The sequence below is a fragment of the Pyxicephalus adspersus genome, chromosome 3 (assembly GCF_032062135.1).
Source record: "Pyxicephalus adspersus chromosome 3, UCB_Pads_2.0, whole genome shotgun sequence".
In the NCBI taxonomy this organism is placed as follows: Eukaryota; Metazoa; Chordata; class Amphibia; order Anura; family Pyxicephalidae; genus Pyxicephalus; species Pyxicephalus adspersus.
This window is the reverse complement of record NC_092860.1, coordinates 23,844,855-23,864,416: the sequence shown is the minus strand read 5'-3', so window position 1 is coordinate 23,864,416 and position 19,562 is coordinate 23,844,855. Positions and strand designations below refer to the sequence as shown.

The window sequence follows — 19,562 nt, the reverse complement described above, 5'->3', positions numbered from 1 at the left end:
ATTAGGTTCACCTAACAGCCACTCTTCCCCACCACCACAAGCAAAGAGAAATACCCTGTTCTTCCAAGTATCAATAAACATATGACTGACTTCCCTTTCTCCTATGTAACAATGATGATTATTGGTTACTGGCTGATCAGACCAGCATTGACACCTAGAGATGAGTTGAAAATAATTAACAGTTTGTAAGCCAAGAACCAGGACCTGTGTTTCCTCTCTCTACTTCCAGTGGGGAAAGGGGCAACTGGAAGGTATGTTGGTTGCATGTTAGCATGTTAGGCCATCAGGTAACTAAACCTGTTGTTTTCCATCTTGGACAAAGCACAGTTTCATTTTAAAATTGACAAAATTGTCACTGAAACAGGTGAAAGTATTGTAATATTTCTGCTCACCTCCTGTTCTGCTGACTATTGTAAAATTTAAAAATTTCACTCTTTCCAGCTCAGCATCCATGGACAACTAGAAAGGCTGATTATTCCTATCAGAAACAGAAATTGAAGTAGAGAAACTAACAGGTGTTTTATTTCTGCTCTACTCCACCCAAAACAAACAAAAAAAAAGTCTTATACTAGAGATAGATTTTGAATTTACTTATTTCAAAGTAATGCCTCTCCTATCTTGGTTCAGAATTCTTTCACCACAAAAATTGTTTGTTCAAACAAATGCTACTTAAAAGATACAAACTGATTTATGTGTCTACATTGTAATGGTTGCCCTTTTCCCAATTGCAGTCTCAGGAACCATACGTTTTCAGCAAAAAATCTGTGGATGCTATACGAAAAGCTACACTAGCAAGATATATGCTGCTTCCTTATATGTACACATTATTTTATAAATCTCACATCTTCGGTGAAACTGTGGTCCGAGCGCCATTTATGGAGTGAGTACCTGTCCACATTACTGGGCTGATTGTTTAGATGCAGATTCAATTACTTCTTTGTTTTACCCTCCAGGTTTCCCCAAGACCAGAACACATGGACAGTTGACCGACAGTTCCTGTGGGGCGAAGCTCTTCTGATCACCCCAGTAGTGGAGCAGGGAAAAACTGCAGTAACAGGATACTTTCCTGCTGGAATGTGGTATAGTCTGGTTGGGGTGAGTGTTTATTTTATTTTCTAATCCTACAAAGTAATGAACACGGGACTTGTTCTACAACTATACCTATTCCATATCATATTATTATTATTTATAATAATTATAAACAGCATTTATATAGCGCCAACATATTACGCAGCGCTGTACATTAAATAGGGGTTGCAAATGACAGACAGATACAGACAGTGACACAGGAGGAGAGAACCCTGCCCAGATAAGCTTACATTTTAAGAGATGGGGAAGCAGCACACAATAGGAGGGGGATATGTAGTAGTGAGGGTTTAAAGAGACAAAAGAAGATGGGTAGGCAAGTTTGAGAAGATGGGTATTAAGTGCTTTTTTATATGAGCTGAAAGTAGGAGCGAGCCGAATAGGACGAGAAAGAGAGTTCCAGAGAGTTGGGTATGGTGGATCATAGTCTCAGTAAGTGACAATTCGCATTACTGTGGGTGGCATATTGGCTTGCAGCACTGGGGTCCCAGGTTTGAATCTAGGACACTGCTCATTCTCTTAAGTTTGTGTGGGTTTTCTCCAAATCCAGTTTCTCCAAACACCTCTAAAAACATTCAAACAAGTTGACTGGTTCCCCAGAAATTGTCCTTGGCAAGTGTGGAAAACAAGCAGCAAAAGACAGAGTGCTAGGTACAATAAAGATGTGTGATAGTAAAAATAAGTAAAAAAAAATACATATATTTCTATACTGATCCATAATTTATTACAGGGTGCAGGATTTGAAAGTAAAGGTGAATGGAAAACCCTTCCAGCTGCTTTGGACACTATTAATTTGCATATTAGAGGTGGCTATATCATACCAGCTCAGGTAAGTGTATATTTTGATTGGTAGGGACATCACTAAAATTGCAAAACAATAACCTAGTAGGAGGCCAAAAAAACAATATATATTTATATTTATTTATTCGGTAGCAGGTACTTGAAATAAATTGCACTGAATAATTACATCCCTTTGTATTTATACATGCTTTCTCAACCCAGGATTATAGGAGTGGTGAATTATTTCCATATACCTGTCTTAGTTTAGTTAAATTACTGATTATTTAATTGAATAATTAATTGTGGTAATAAACATTTAACACACCCCAACATATTAAAGTCTATGCAATGTCTTATGCAATGTCACAACAATTATTTCAGTCCAGAGTTGCGTTGATTTTGTATCGATGATGGAAGTACCAGACCACTGTGTAAAAGTCATCTCAATGGGATTAAGGTCTGGACTCTGTAGCGACTAATCCATGTTTAAAAATTATGTCTCCATTGATTGCAATGAATTCTGGCATTCTGATCTTGGATCCTGGATGATTGTCCTTGCAGTTTGGGAGCTGCTTGTTCTCACAGACCATGAAATCCAAGATAGATAGGCACTGGGAGAATGAAGGGCATTCGTTAAAACCCAGGCTGGCTTTGGGGATTGGAACAAGTGTTCTAAGATCACTGCACCTGCTTGAATCAAAAAATAATTGTGTGCAGGGTGTCATTAGTCCTGTGACAGCTGACCACAGATTGAGGGGTCAAGAAAGAGAGTCTAAACCCTTAAGTCTATCTTACTTGTGATTTCTTCGGATAAGGGTAATTGCATACATTTCCAACAATGGCCCAAAAATGTATATATAAAAAATGCCTAATAGAACATTCTTCAAAAGGTACATCTAATAAATAAATTCTAAATAATGGAAGGTTATAGGGAAGCATAATGAAGTTAAACAAATGGCCGTGCAATACCAGTGCAACACTTTTTGGCTTGAACCACAAATCTGTGCTGTTGCTATTTGCCCAAAAAGGCTGAACCTCAAATCAGATCTGCTTATCTTTTATCAGGTTCCCAACTGCAGTATACAAAATGTGCATCTCTAGTAGACCTAATAATTAGACCTAATAAGACTAATGATTTAAAATAAAATTGGGTCTCCCAACAAACTGCCTAATGCAGAATTGTAACTTATGTGAATAGTTTGACCTTCCAAAAAATGTGTAATGGTGCTCAGCCGGTCTATTCATTCACACCCATTTTCACCCTACTAAGCCAAGCAGAGATGACCTGGATTACAACCTAGATGCATTGGATGCCATGAAAAAAAAAGATGCTTTTTCTAAAAAAAAAAAAAAAAAAAAAAAAAAAAAGAACAATTTTTGTAATGAAGTCTTTTTGAGGGATTGAACTGGACACAATTGCAGCTGGGTTGGAAGTAAAAACTAGTATAGTAAACATTTTTATTTTGGGGGCAAACCAGTTTGTTTTAAATGGCTTTTGTGGGCAAGGGGTGCTGGCTAAACAAAACAGACCTTCCTTTTTCCCATGAGGGAATGCAATCATTAGTAAGGGGTTTGAGCATTAGCAATGCTGATGATTTATAATCCAATGAGCAGGCAGCAGCAAAATTAAAATACTGTATACACCCAAAATAAACTGAGATTTATCTTTTCAACTTCATGATACTTCTTTTTCAATTCTTCATTATCAATAAATAGAGAAACTGTTTGGGTGAGAGTTGCACCTTAATGGATGTGGCTCTTCAGAGACAATAGTTTGAAAACTGCAAAATACACAATCCCTTTGATAGCATTAAAGTTCTAACACTGCAGCAAAAACAAGACAGTTAAATGCATTATTCAAATTAAAAAAAACATTCACCCATGCTTACCTAAAACTTTTTAAGCACATTCACAGATCTTTAGTTATTCATTTCCTAATACAGTTTGTACAAAGCACTATCAGTAAATTATTCACTATGTGGAATGTGCAGCTTGCTGTCTCAGCAAGGCCCCCAAAACATAAAGTGGTCTTTTTTATAAGCAGTGACTCTGATATTTACTGAAATATTCCTGGTGGAAAATCAGTTATTGCCATTGGAACACATGGACCTAGAACAGGGGTCAGCAACCTTTACTATCAAAAGAGCCATTTTGCCTCCTCTTCCACTAAAGAAAAATAGTCTGGAGTTGCAAAACATAACACAGTTTACAAACTTTTAAAAGTTACAACAAGTGTGCATGTGTAGGCCTACTTTGAAATAAATTAAACACTGAACTATGCCCCTAGAAGCCTCCAGCTTCCAACGTATCATCCTGTTACATCGTATCGTATCATCCTGTTACATTAGAAGCTTGAGACTTCTAACGTAACAGGGTAGATTTTTTAAATGGGCAGAGTTCTTTATGTTCTGACGATCCTTTAGCGATGAAATTTTAAGGGGTGTTAGCCACAGGTGTCCCTCATTTGCAGCTTTAATTTTGTTCACCTGTACCCCCCAATCTTGAGTTATTTCACTGGTAGATTTTTTTCATTAGAACACCGGATAGGGAATCCCCCTCCTCTGCAGTGTCTTGGGAGGAAGGGGATCCCCCATCAGAGATCTCCCCGCGGCAGCCGAAGGGAGCCACAACATGGAGGCTGAAGAGCCGCAGGTTGCAGACCCCTGACCTAGAAAATTATTTACCAGAGAATGAATAGTGTATTTATGCCCCTGGTTTAAAAATGAATAGGGGATTAAGTAGTGGCAGTCAGCAAGCCCACCCACATTTCTAGTAAGTCTCCCTATGTTACAGGGATTTATTTTGCTATATGTCCATTCAACTGTCTCCCTATGTAGCCTTACATCTTCACAAACAGGGTAATTTGGGTGCAAGACATTCTAGTTCCTTGTATGAACCCTGTGTAATCTACTGCCATTTGTTGCAATACACTGGATGCTGGGGAGCCCTCCATGAGCTGTATGCCACAGTAAAAGTAATTTTATACTGCAATCATTGACCGGTATGCCCATGCAGCCATCATGAAACTCAACATTTTTATGGAAATCATTATAATTTTTTTTGTCTCCTCAAAAAATATTACTCATATTACATTAATATTAGTATATACTGTAATGCATTTTTGCTTTCTTTCTATTTTCCCTGCCAGGAACCAGCTATGACTACAACAGAAATGCGAAAGAATGGTATGAAACTGTTGGTAGCCCTTACAAAGAATGGAATCGCTCATGGAGAGCTGTACTGGGATGATGGAGACAGTCTGGACACATATGAGAAGGGTGACTACACCCTTATTACATTTTCAGCTCAAGATGTAAGTCACACTTTGGGAAAATAGCTCAGATACATGTCGTCACTTTATAATCTTTGATAATTAAAAGACTTGCAAAACAGGTCATAAATATTAAAGAAAGGTTTGGCACATGGCATTAATGAATGCATCTCATTAGGAGATTTTTTAATGAAGAACAGTTTATATTCCTTGCTGGCAACCAATCAGCTCTCTTTTATTACTGGGGAAAATTAGAACATATAAAGGAGTCTGAACCTGCCCAAACCCTAAAATAAATTAACAATAGAATTTTGCACACATTTTGGTTTAAAGCACGTGTGATGTATGTGGCTGATTAAAATGGAAAGTGAGATTGGGCTTTTACAATATTACATGACACATTGTTTTCTTTCCTTTTTTACAGAATACCCTTGTCAGTAAAGTGGAGAAATTAGAAAAAGAAGCAGAGAATCTGAAGCTTAATGTAGTGGGCCTGTTTGGAATTGCAGATATTCCTAAGGAGATCTTGATTAATGGCGCCCCTGCTCTGGATTTCCAATATTTACAGAATGAACAGGTACCTATTTTATGGCAATAAAATTATCTTTGTACAAAATGAGGCCAGAAATTTATAAATCCTTTGCTGGCTGACACGAACAACGTGCGCCCATATTTTCACCAGTCTCCCAATCTAGATGCACCTTGCAGTGTGCAACCTCTCAATACCACCCTACATGTCTTGTGTGCTGAGCTAGTATTTTCTTAGTGGGGGGGCGCATCACATCATTTTGGTCAACTCCTATGCAGGTTATTCACAAGATTTGTGTATTTTAATATTGCCTCTAAAAAACACTTTTCCCTGTCAAAGGTATTTTCCCCAACAATTCTTTACATGCACATGTAAAGAATTCATTACATTTACTTGAATTTTCCCCAATAGCAGTGCCTGCCAGTTTGAAGCTGCTCTACTTTTCTAAAACTTAGCAGACAAATTTACATTATCAGTGATAGGCTTCGGTCTCACTAAAACCAGAGACCTCTTCCCATTAACAGGAGATGGTCAACCAAACACTCCCAGGACAGAACCAAAGTTCACAATGTTCAAATTCTAAACCCACCTTTACCTTTTTACCTAAACACAAAATTAAATTCCTATTAAATTATGACATTTAATTCATCACTTTAGGAAGGAGCACAACTTTTGATTCTTATTGAATGCTTATCACTCCCTGTTCACATGAAATGATCAGTGTGTCCTTCAATCCTTGTTACTTAATTGATGAATAATTTCATAATGTTGTTAATTGTCTTCATTTTTCTTTTCAGCACCTAAAAATACAGCAACTTGATTTGGCACTTGGGAGTGAATTTGAAATCAAATGGTCTTTTTCCTCTGCTTCATCTTCAGTGAAGGTTGAACTTTGATGATAAATGTTGGTGGTGAAAGGCACATTACCTCTATTGCAAAATATCTAAATGGGATCTTGGACAATGACCAGTCCTGCTTCCTATGTTTGTCTGTCTGTAGTACACTTGTTGCTGAAAAAATTAACAAAACTGCCTTTATTAGTTTAGCTTTTAATTAAATGCTGGGGAGTAGTCTTTGTTTTTTTTTATGTATAAGCTCAAGGCACAGCACCTGTTCTGTTTTACTAATAATTCTATATTAAGGAAATGCTTACCTGTTGGGGTTTGAATCATGAGATCATAAAATGAATAAACTTTATTTTTGTGGTTCATGAACATCTACCACTTGTTTCTGTATCTTTGACTATAGGCACTATAAATACATCTTCCAATGTTGACACTGCCATTCATCACATACTGGTGTTAGCCTCTTTTACTTACAGAGGTTAAACCATTGTGATTATTTAATGGATCTAGCTGTGCATACAGTAATAGAACTTCAAAAAATAAAAGCCAAACAGTTTTAAGTGCTGCAGTGGAAGTTTAACTTACCCTATGCTGGCAGCACATAGGAGAGTCAGACTGCTGCTCTCACATACAATGCACTGGTCAGGACATTTATCTTTTTTATATACCCATCTCCAAGTGCTGCTCAGCTACCACAAACACAGTTGATTAGAGTAATGTTGGGATGATTTCGAACATTGGAGAGCTGGGCTGCTGCTTTGTGTGTGTTTGAGCAGCAGGCTGACTCTTTCTAAGTCCTGCCAGAATAATGTGTATACGTTCTTGTTTCAGCAGTTGAAAAAAGGAAACTTCATCAAAATAATAACTTACCAGGTTTTAATTGGCTTTTTAAGTTATGATTTAATGCCATTAAAAGGTCAGAATGTCATCCTTATAGGCTGGATGGAAAAAGATACGCAGCTACTGAGATACATACTTTGTGAGCAAAAACAACAATACATAATGAGAAAATGGTAATTACCATTTGAAAGTCACAAAATATACAATTGGGTTTATTTACCAAAACAAAAAGGTAACATAGGTAACTATTAACATTACTTTACTAATAAGATGAAGTTATTTTTTCATTTAAATACCCAGGCATGTGCACGGAGATTTGAAAAAAAGTATAACTGCTTGCAAGTCAAGCGAATATTTACTACTCCTTTAATAAATCTGTAATGCCCGGACCAGTGCCAGTGCTCACTAAATGTTAGTTCTGCAGTCTGACTCCGCACTCTTCACCTTTAGCAAGCCCCTGATCAGCCTCAGGAGGCTAGTTGTGCCATCCCAGTACAATGGATATTTCTTTTAGTTATAACGCTGAAAATGTTATAATACAATTTGAATATTGAACAAGTCGCTAGTACATTGAACACTCGATTGCCAACATTGATTTCAATTGATTGTTCTATTGATTGATAATACCATTATTATAAAATTGCATAGAGTATTCCTGAGATTTATCTAAATAAAGGCATTGTGGTTCCTATGACTTTACAATCCTTTGCTATCATCTGTAATCTTTGGATGTTAGATTCTAATGAATAATTTAAAATTAACCTATAACATATTTATGCTAAATAAATAACACTCACATTTTACATGAGTAGGGTAGTGCAGATCCCAAGCCTCCGCTCATTTTGTCCTTTAGCCCCCCCCCCCCCCCCTTTTATTCAGTCCTCTCCCCCAACCAATACTTACTCCTCTCTTTATACTTACATCACCTTTTATTCTACCTTTTGCTTGCCAACCTCCCCCTCTAGCCCTAACTACACACAACAAATAATTAACATAACATTTGCATAAATAACCATGAATACAAAATAACCATGAATAATTTTAATTACCATTAACCAGAATTAATAACAGTAATATAAAACAGCACCCGAGGAACCACTAACCCAGCATACAACATTTACCATTGCAGCTAAACGAACAGGGAATGCAGCCAAAGTCTCTGGAGTCGAGGAACAATCTATCTGCACTACCACTTAAACCCTAGCAATCACACCAATATGCCAATGCATCTGGACCTCTGCTACCAATGGGCCATCGGATGTCTAACCTATGCTAGACGTAACTAGACAGGGGGTGCAGATCAGCAAAGATAACTGAAAGGGCAGAACCAATAAATATTTGTGTATGTAGCCGATACACTGACAGTAGGGATTTCCTACAGTGATCTCTGATAACAGGTATCACATATACTCCATGGAATAGAGAGGGATGGAACCTTCAGGAACTACAGATTTTGTAGAAGAACTCGATCACCTGGGTTCAAGTCAGGGAATCTAACACGAAGATCATATTGTCTTTTGTTTCCCTCATTTATCTTGGCTGCATTCTCTTCAGCTAAGCAGTAAGCAGACTTGAGGGTATCTTTCAGACAGGCCACATATTGATAATGGCTGTTGTTGCTCACCCCGTCAGTAGAAACTTCCAACAAAAGGTAAATAGGTAATCAGGGTTCTCTTCCAAACATCAAAAAGTAAGGAGAAAATCCTGTACTCTCATGTCTTGTAGTGTTGTAAGCATGGACCATGGCTTCAACCTTACAGCTCCAGGCACGCTTATCATCAACTTGTAATGTACCCAACATGCCCAGTGATGTCCTGTTAAATCTTTCAGGAAGAGCATCACCTTCAGGGTGGTAAGGTGTGGTTTGGCTTTTATGAATGTTCAGCAGCTGAAGTAACTCCTTAATCAACTTGCTTTCAAAGTCTCCCCCTTGATCTGAATGCACCCGCTGGGGTAGGCCCTAATGGATAAAATTCTTTTCCCTGAGTACTTTGGCAACTGTAACTGCCTTTTGATCCTTAGTAGGAAAGGCTTGGGCATATCGAGTAAAGTGGTCAGTCACCACCAGTACATTTCCAATTACTCTTGAATCATTGTCAATGCAAAGAAAATCTTTGCAGACCAAATCCATTGGACCTGAACTCTGTAAGTGCCCCATTGGAGCAGCTCTAGTTGGCAGTGCTTTCCTCTGTAAGCATCTGATGCAGCGTCTGCAAAGACTTGAGGTTTCCCTCATCCTGGGCCAGTAGAATTGGTCTTGCACCAAGCCATAAGTCTTCTCAGGACCACGGTGACCATGATGATCATGTAGACTTTGGAAAACCATCAGAACCACACAAAAGAGCAGACCTTTGTCCATCTTAAACTTCTCCAAGTCTCTCAGGAGTGGTCTACACTCAGTAGGTAAAGACTTCAACATTCCTGGATTATTGGCACTTACTGCCCGAGACAGAGGTCCAATTAAAGGGTCAGCCTTTTGGCTCTTGATCATCGGTTGTGGAGATATAGAACTTTTCTCGAATGATCCCAGTGCAGCAGGATAGGCAAATATATCAGGCACTGCCTCTGGCCCACTTCCTATACAATCTATAAACCTCATCTCAGAGAAAGCTATCTGATCTTCAACAAGTGCTGCCATAGCACACAAAGCTCCCACACCAGGACTAGGGACTTCCTCCCATTCACTGTCTTCTGTGTTAGGAGTTAGACATGGGCGTCTAGATAGAGCATGGGCCCCAATGTTCTTTGAACCTGGTTTATACTTCAGGGTAAATTGATAGTTGGATAAGGCTGCCAACCACCTATGCCTATGTAGCATGTACCAATTTTGCTGTAGTAAGGACATACAAAAATGGGTTATTATCTGTCCTCACTTCAAATGTAGCTCCGTACAAATAATCATGTAGCTTATCCACAATGGCCCACTTGAGCGCCAAAAATTCCAACTTGTGTACTGAATAATTACGTTCACCAGGGGTGAGGCTCCTACTAATGTAAGCAATAGGCTGTAGTTCAGTTGGATATTCTTGGTGCAACACACTACCCAGTCCTTCAAAGCTAGCATCAACATGAAGCACATAGGGCTTTCGAGCATCAGGGTACGCCAATACTGATGCTTCGGTCAACTTCTTCTTCAGTTGAGTAAAGGCCTCTTTCACATGCAGGTGTACAGCTATCTCCAAAGGGATGTTTGGAGGACCTTTTTTGTTTCTCTTGACCGACCACATCATTTTTCAACAGGTCATGTAGAACTTTGGCTGTTTTGGAATATCCCTCTACAAATCAACGGTAGTAGCCACAAAATCCAAGAAAAGATTATAGCTCTGTAACATTCTGAGGTTGAGGCCAGTTTACCACCGCTTCCACCTTAGCTGGGTCAGTGGCTACCCCTTCAGCTGAAACAATGTGGCCTACATAGGTGACTGATGACCTACAGAACTTGCAAAAACAATGATGTCATTGAGGTACATCAAACATTTCCTGGGGCACCTCTTATTCCTTGTGGCATGGGAGTAAATTGATAAAAGCCCAAAGAACATATGAAGGCTGTCTTCTCTTAGTCTTCAGGTGCCATGGGAACTTGATAGTACCCTGATCGTAAATCCAACACAGTGAACCAACAGTTTCCATTCAGGGCCTCAAGAGCCTCCTCAATTCTAGGCAAGGTATACTGGTGTGGTATGGTTCTCCGATTCAGGGTGTGGTAATCTACACATAGGCAGATTGATCCACATTTTTTTCTTACCACCACATTGGGAGAGGCATAAGGACTTTTACTGTCTATTATAATGCCCTAAGATTTCATCTGGTGTAAGGTCTGTCTTCGTTTGTCAGCATCCTCTCGGAAAGGAGTAGCATCTGTAAGTCGAAATGTGTGTTGAGCACTCTTAGCACAGCCTACATCCATTTCATCTGTAGAGAACACTTCTAGAAAATCAGACAGCCACTCTGTCAATTTCTAGTTCCAAGTCTCTGGCAAGTTAGGATCACTCAAATCAAACTTGAGGACAGAATGTGTGTTTCTGACTTGAGCTCTGTACACTTCAACATATGGGTTCACACAGAACACAGGATAGCAGTTTGCCACATCCTGGTGGGGACCAAATCACAACAGGATGGGGGGAACAATTTCTCACAGTCACAACTGTGGATAACTCCACTCAGGATCTCCTATCCTTTCTCTCAGGGATCATCCATCCTTCTTTGGCTGTTATTTTCTCAGGGGTTTCCATGAGGACATAACTCCCGTCCCCAAGCAGTTCAGGGGCAATGCTGGAGGCTACCTTCAAGACTCTTTCTCCACTGGGTGTTCACTAATGTGTTACACTACACCATGCTGATAGCTAATCAAGAGGACATCGCAGAGCTCTTTAAGGTCTGAGGGTGTTTCACCTTGACCAGAGGAAACAGCTATCTACTTCAAGAAACTTCTGAAAAGCACCATGTACTGCCTGGCAGTTGGTACCCAATATCGCGGGTCCTGCACAAACGTCTCCAGTGTCTGGACAAACCAAGGTCATGATATTCATAGAAGTAACACCCCTATCTTGTAAGCTAGGGACAGTCACAATCACCTTCCACCAACAGGATAAGACTCAGAGTTCAAGCCCCACAGTTCCCTCTGTCCTGTAGACTGAAGGAGTACGCTGCTCAGATATTTTTCATAAAAAGAGAGGTAAATAAGTGTGACTGGAGATCCAGTGTCGAACAAAGCTGGAGTAGTAGGCCCATTAACAGTGACTTCAACAATAGATTTATCTCCTATGACAGGCCCTCTTAACTTTGGTTTAAATTTTTTCCATTTGCATTTGTGTTTCTGAACAGGGAAAGCTACACTCTGAACTGTCCCTCCATGGTTCTCATGACACTGACGACTAAAATGGCCACTCCACTGAAACATTTTCTGTAATCCCTCGGTGACACCGCTAGACTACCCACTGAATGTTTGAAGCGCTGTGGTACAGCTTGTTCTACTTTATTAGAGACCGGGGATACATCCTCTTTGAGGGCACTCTTTGCTTTCTTAGGGGTACTAAACAGAATGTCTGCCGCCTCCTTCACCATCTTCAATAAATCATTAAGAGGCATGATCTTGTCAGATAACACTACCTTGAGAACTTGTGCAAGAGGATGATGAGGTAGCAAACCTCTCACTAGCCGACTAGTTCTCATAGAATCCACTTTAGAAGGGCATATAGCAGTATGATTGGGACAGAAGTAACTGTAGTCTATTAATAAAACAGGAAATGTCCTCCCCTTCTTCCTGACGTGTCATACGGTAATCAGCAACCATTTGTTCAAGGTCATAAAATGGCCCAAAATGATCAGAAATTACATCTATGTAGTCGGCTGCACTTGCACCCTCATGAGTGTCCCTATACAAATCCTGTCTTTTCCCTTCTTCTGAACAAGTCCGTGTTCTTTCCATATCTCAAAACCTTCTTCCCCTTGGGGCACAGGGATATTACCAGAGAATATTTTTAATTTCCTATAATGTGCTGCCTGAAGGCTTTGTGCTAACATCTCAGTGAGTTTGGTAAGAGTACAAATTGCATTATCATTGAATATACTACCATCACTAGCCATGCTGTTAGGATAAGCAGGTGACCCTGGTTCTTCCTTTACATGAACCTGCTGGGGAGGTAAAGAAGATAAGTACCTTCGTCTAGGTGCAGATTGAGGACGTCACTGTGCATTGTGTTTCCCTTCCATTGCTGTATCCCACTACGATCTCAGCAGTGCCTCCAAATGTAGCCCTGTTATGGGGGGTTATGTAAATGACCCTCACAAACCAGGCTATGGCCCTAACCTGTAGATAACAAAGAGGATCCTGAGCCTTCGCTATGTGGAAGAGTGAGGATAATAATAAAGTTGGCAGTGCCTCCACCCAGGACAGGGTCTGTTAGCAGTAGGGCTCCCTTCCTGGGACATTAACCAGAAATAATACCAGAAATATAAAACAGCACCCGAGGAACCACTACACTCAGCATACAACATTAACCATTGCAGCTAAATGACACACAGGTTGGAGTATTTGTAAGCTTTATATCTCAAAACAGTAATAACAATATTTACAATCAATAAACATCAATGTGTACACATACCAAGCACATAGCAGAGTCCTGAGGGGAATTGTGCACAGATATACCCGGGTATATATATATATATATATATATATATATATATATACAGTCTATAACCACACATACCTCCAGTTATGATCAGTGTCAGGATGAGTTGCAGAGGCCTCTGGAGTTGATTGTAGCAAAGATGTCCTGACGAGATGATCCTAAAAACAGCAGCAAGGAGATCCTCCAACCGGCAATTGGGCTGTGTATGATGTGATCCAGCATTTCCTTATATCCTGGTGGGGTTTCTAAAGCCACTATCAGGGGCAGGAAACACTTCAACAACTTTATTTGCAATTTACAAAGTTACACTCAGCTAGCAGATAGAAAAAGGCAGTCCCCTACAATGTCCTCCCCTTATATTCTATCAGTAACTTTGTAAATACATTTTACAAAGTAAACCAGTGAAATGTTGGTACCAGATAGTTATTGATTCCTTTGCATTGTAAAGATTGTAATAGATGAGATATCTGGGCAGACTTTTTTCTCAGACATTATAAATCTATGAACCTGATTATCAGTTGTTCACTTTCCTCCTTGGCCCAGCTGCCATGAAAATGTTAGCTTTGTGTGTGCTGCTCTCTGCTTTTGTGTTATTAGGTTCACCTGCCCCTCTTCAAAAGACTCAGCGAGCTCCCCATAAGCTCCTACTCATCCCCTTTGATGGTTTTCGCTGGAATTATGACCAGGATGTGGATACCCCTAATTTGGATACTATGAGCCAAGATGGTGTAAAGGCAAAGTATATGACACCGGCATTTATCACCATTACAAGTCTTTGCCATTTCACCCTGTTAACTAGTGAGTATTGAAAGCAAAGTTTGCATAAATGTTTTTAAATGTTTAAAAATGCAAAATGAGATAAAGAAATAGATAGATATGTTTGCAAACAAATATTGGTATATAATAAAATATTTTTTGTATATATAACGTATATAGAAAGGCAGCAATCAATTTTGTATTGCAAGGTGAAAGCATTTACTGATTTAAAAAGACTCCTCTCCAGGTTTTGTAAGGAACTGCTGCCCCCCAAAAAAACTTTCCTAATTGTTGCTGTTTATTCCTACTTTAGATTTGTACAACCTGCACCATTTCCAATTCATTTTCTAACTTAATAACTCCACAGGAAAGTAAGAAGTGTGTAAATTTTAGTTAGCCAATTCTTTTAAGCAGAAATCACAACTTGTTTTTGAGTTTCCAATTGGCTCAAATTGTAATAGGAAATAAATGTTTTATTACAGCTTGATAAACTCTGACGGCTTGATATTTTTTTTTTGTTAATAAAAGGGGGCTGCCAAGGCCAATTTAACCCACAAGATGGCGACAGTGTGGTATTTAAGGTCGTTTTAAAAAAAAAAAGTGGTGGGGTGAAAAAGAATTGGCTATGACGGGGGTTAATGGAGTCTTCCTCAACTCTGCCATGGTCATGCATTTTTTAAAACATCGCACTTTGCCATGCAATGTGTTTGGTAGTCTATTTATTTACATGGGCCCTCCAATGAACTACAGAAATGTAGAGTATGCTGCACTTCAGAGCATTGCAATGGATGGAAGTAGGTTGATGCAAATAGCGCTGCATTGTGTTGGTGAGGTACATATGAGATGCCATGTGGGTAAGAGATCCTAGAACACAAACACATGTCATGCTCTGTGCTGTGTGTTATATTAATGAACAACTCCCAAAACCCTATGGGCCTGACTTATAAAGGCTCTCTGAGGCTGCAGAAGATAAAATTTCATCGGTAAACCTGGGTAATCCAGCAAACTTGACATTTTTTAAAAGTCATTTGCTATTTGGTAGCAAATGTTTTCAATCCTGGACCAGATCCATTCCAGGTTTGCTGGATCACCCAGGTTCATTGATGAAAGTTTATCTTCCACAGCCTTGGAGAACCTTTATAAATCAGGCCCAATGCACTAGCGCGAAGGAGGTCTTGGTGTTGCGGCAGGACCTGATAGTATTTTGAGGTTTTTTTTGTTACTGGTGGTGTAGATGCAGATTAAGCTGTCGCCATCAACACTCATTTAGATTTACCATTTTTATCAGGTATATTAGATTGTAATGGATAATGTTACACCTGATATTCCTTTTATAGATTTGGTTTTTTGGGTGTTACGGTACAATGATATCTATAAAAAAGAACACTTTATTATTGATCTATCTGCATAACACCTAGCTTGTGTGTTCTTAGAAGGGCAGATAGATGATCGAAAGCAGAGTAAATTGTACCTACCAGAGAGGGTCATGTTAGTACATGTGTGGTAAGGGCAGGTTCAGATCTGCCTTGGGATTAAGAAATTCCATGTGGCTCCCAGCAGCTGGTACCTTGACAGCCGCTCAGTCACTTGCACCACATCCTAAAGAACCAGTGCCTGCAGATTTGCATTTTCTATGTAGCTGGCAGAAGCTACGTGTTGCATTTCCCCCAAGGCAGCAGTTCTTGCACCACAACCTCACAGCCAGTCTGAGTATAGCCATACTACACTCTATAATAAATGGGCAGGGATCACTCCTCCTCCTGTGTCACTGTCTCTATCTGTCTGTGATTTGAAACCCTTGTTTAATGTACTGCACTGCATAATATGATGGTGCTTTATAAATACTGTTTATTAACAATAATTATAGTTGTTGACATTTTAAAACATAGTTGAACAGGAATATGTTAGTTCTTTATTTAAACACTGCCTACAGATAAACACAAGGAAAACTTGTCTTTTTAGTTCTTATTGCTCAAAATAATAAATAAATGATGTGTAGTAAAAAAATAGGTACACCCTTGACCCCAGAAACTGATATTATTCCTCTTAGCTGAAATACCTACTTAACAACCTTTTAAAGAACTATCCAGCAGTGGATGTGATAAACCTGGTAAAATATTTATCCTTCAGTGCTTCCTAATGAACAATTCTTTCTGTTACAAGATGTTTTTGGCTTTTTCAAATGCTTTCTTACTGAAGCAAAGGACTGGTGACATCTGATACCAACTTTGACTCATACCTCGTAGCTACCCATACAACTTGCTTTTGACTTTCCAACTTTGGAGTCAGGGAGTTTCAGTCTAATGGAATAAAAGCTGAAATCAAATAGAATGTTAGTTCCTGATTAGATATGTATGTTGACCTAATATACAATAAGTACAGTTAGGTCCATAAATATTTAGACAGAGACAACTTTTTTTCTAATTTTGGTTCTGTACATTACCACAATTAATTTTAAATGAAACAACTCAGATGCAGTTGAACTGCAGACTTTTAGCTGGGTTGAACTCATTTAGTGGGTTGAACAAAAAGATTGCATACAAATGTGAGGAACTAAAGCTTTTTTTTTACACAATCACTTCATTTCAGGGGCTCAAAAGTAATTGGACAAATTAAAAAGCTGAAAATAAAATGTTCATTTCTAATACTTGGTTGAAAACCCTTTCCTGGCAATGTCAGCCTGTAGTCTTGAACTCATGGACATCACCAGATGCTGGGTTTCCTCCTTTTTAATGCTCTGCCAGGCCTTTACTGCAGCGGCTTTCAGTTGCTATTGGTTTGTGGGCCTTTCTGTCCGAAGTTTCGTCTTCAACAAGTGAAATGCCTGCTCATTTGTGTTCAGATCAGGTGACTGACTTTGCCATTCAAGAATATTACACTCCTTTGCTTTAATAAACTCCTGACTGAATTAAGGTTGAAAGTCTGCAGTACAACTGTATCTGAGTTGTTTCATTTAAAATTAATTGTGGTAATGTACAGACCAAATATTTATGGACCTAACTGTATAAAAGAACATTTGAGAATGTCTCTATTCTCCCACAATGTAATACCTAATGCCTAAATTTCACAATCTGCTGCAGTCACATTGGCTTTGGGGTAAAAAGGTAGGTTGTGTGAAATAATGTAAATCCGTAGGATTTTTGTGGCTTGAAATAATCTTTCACAATTAAGTAAATAGTGACAGAGGAATGAACGAGCGCTGTACACACATGGTCTGTCCTGTTCTATGGAGAAGGGTGGGAATAGGACAAGCAAGTGGCACCCTGCTGTACTCTTCTCAATTGACATACATAGCAGTCATTCCTGATCATTGTTCATTGGTTGAACGACGTTGGTAAACAGCTAAAAATGTCAGATTCACGTCCAAGACGTTCATCTATGGTGACAATTATCTGATGTGTGTACACAGCCTAAAGAAAGCCCTTCCTATATATCACTTTCTGCATTCTCTTGTGGCATCCCAGGTTCACAGCACCTTTAGGTTTAAATACGATTGTGATGTGTGTGTTTTAAATGGAGGTGCACACATTCATTTCTTGCTATTGATATTTGAGTAAACAGTACTAACACAACTATAGAATAGAATGCTGTACAGCCCAGTTGTGTATGATATTTATATAATCCACGGCATAATTTTTAAGGAGAAATGTGTTTTGCTTTTTATTATTTTACATATCTTAGATCTACAAGTCTTCCTTTTATTTGTTCTGTCTCTCCTGCAGGTCTAATCATTTGGATTATGTTTGGATGCTTTATATACTGTATGGAACACTCTATATGTAGCAGGTTGTATGAGATGATCCTTTCCTTGCAATTTGCTTCTATTTTCTCTTTTATCACCTCAATAATCTAATAAACCTGAGCCTCTACATAAGTGAATTCATTCTTGAATGTTCTCTGCCTATACTCAGACAGGCCTTAGACCTCCTGGGAGACTGCCCAGTCCCAATAAAGTTCATTTATTTCATACGCAGTTGTAAATCAAAGCAGTAGAGCAGATCTAGTCCATGTGTTTTTAAAAGACTGGAACATTACCTTCCATCTTACACAGCTTTATAAGTTCCTTTCCTCTCTCAGATAGATACCATTTAATTTTCTGGCCACAGTATATACAGCATTATCTAACATTTTCTTTCTCATCTTCACTGTCCCTGGATCCCCCCTTTTGTCCATAGTATATTGGTTCTATTATTCACTAAGGCTGTACATTACGTGTGGGTGTTACCACAGCTCTGTGATTTTCAGAAGCTATATATATCTACTCGTTGGCCTCTCCCCCCATTTATGTTCTATCTGAATTGCTGAGAAGGACAATGACTTAGTGATGAGTCTATGTTGAAGTGTTTGATGAAAACTGAAATTTAATGTTGATAGGTAGGGAAAAAATCAGGGAAAGAAAGTATAAGCAGATTGAACTTCAGCTTTAAGGGTTTTAATAAAGAATTCAAAACTAGAGAATGAGAAAGTTTGATACCCAGATCGCAGGCTCCTACAACTTCTCTAGCTGATAACCTCTGGGTTGGCTCCACGTTTAGGAGCACATTACCATGACTGATATAATTCTTCACAAAGCTTGATGATCTGGTGTATCTACTTTTTGAAATATGGCTTCTTTAGGAGAATAGCCAGTAATAGCTCATTTCATTTCCAGCCTAGAGGCTTCCAACCATGTCTACAGCCCTTAGGTTCAGGACCACTTCCCACGGGACATTTCTGGAACTGTATTTCTCTGTTGTTTTTTTAGGATTGGATCTGACTCCCTATTGACCAGCTCATCAGGGGTTGGCCAGCTAACAAAATAAACAGAGCTCACCAGTCCTGTCCCAGCTCTATGAAGCCTACTTAACTGAGTCTGGCAGACATTAAAACGAATACTAAATACAAATTTCTGAACTAGGTCTTAGAAAAGCACAACAGGGTTTTTAAAAACAGATCTCTACATTTGAATATACCCATAAGAGCCAACTAGTCTTGCCAGTCCCAGTGGGCTATATCTGCCAACCTTATCAATACCTGGTTTTGAACCGACTTTCTTTATTTCAAAATCCTTATATATACATAACCTTACAGCTGTATGAACAGACCACAGATCTGTGGGTAATGTGACATTAGTTTCCAGCATCAGAATCTCGGTGTTGGTATCTTTTGGTGTCCTCTGACACAAAAGAGGTCAATTGGCAATAGTTATTATTTTTGTTTTACATTTTACATTGAAAATTACAAAGCTAAAATTATACCATACAAACATCCAAAATAGTCAATACAGCGTATGCATTGCTTAAAATGCTGTGAGAGAAAAAAAAAAAGTGGAGAAAAAAAAAGTG

At 38.9% G+C, this 19,562-nt stretch overlaps 1 protein-coding gene across 2 annotated transcripts in view; it reads left to right on the top strand.

Annotated features, from left to right (window-relative positions):
• LOC140325867 (lysosomal alpha-glucosidase-like) overlaps nt 1-6,886 on the top strand; it is a 35,257-nt gene extending 28,371 nt beyond the window's left edge. For both annotated transcript variants that reach the window (XM_072403954.1, XM_072403955.1), the window contains 6 exons: nt 732-880; nt 954-1,095; nt 1,817-1,915; nt 5,015-5,179; nt 5,562-5,714; nt 6,464-6,886. In XM_072403954.1, the coding sequence (XP_072260055.1) occupies nt 732-880; nt 954-1,095; nt 1,817-1,915; nt 5,015-5,179; nt 5,562-5,714; nt 6,464-6,562 (807 nt within the window). In that variant the 3' untranslated portion in view covers nt 6,563-6,886. The remainder of the gene's footprint in view (nt 1-731; nt 881-953; nt 1,096-1,816; nt 1,916-5,014; nt 5,180-5,561; nt 5,715-6,463) is intronic.
• Nucleotides 6,887-19,562: the final 12,676 nt, after the last annotated feature.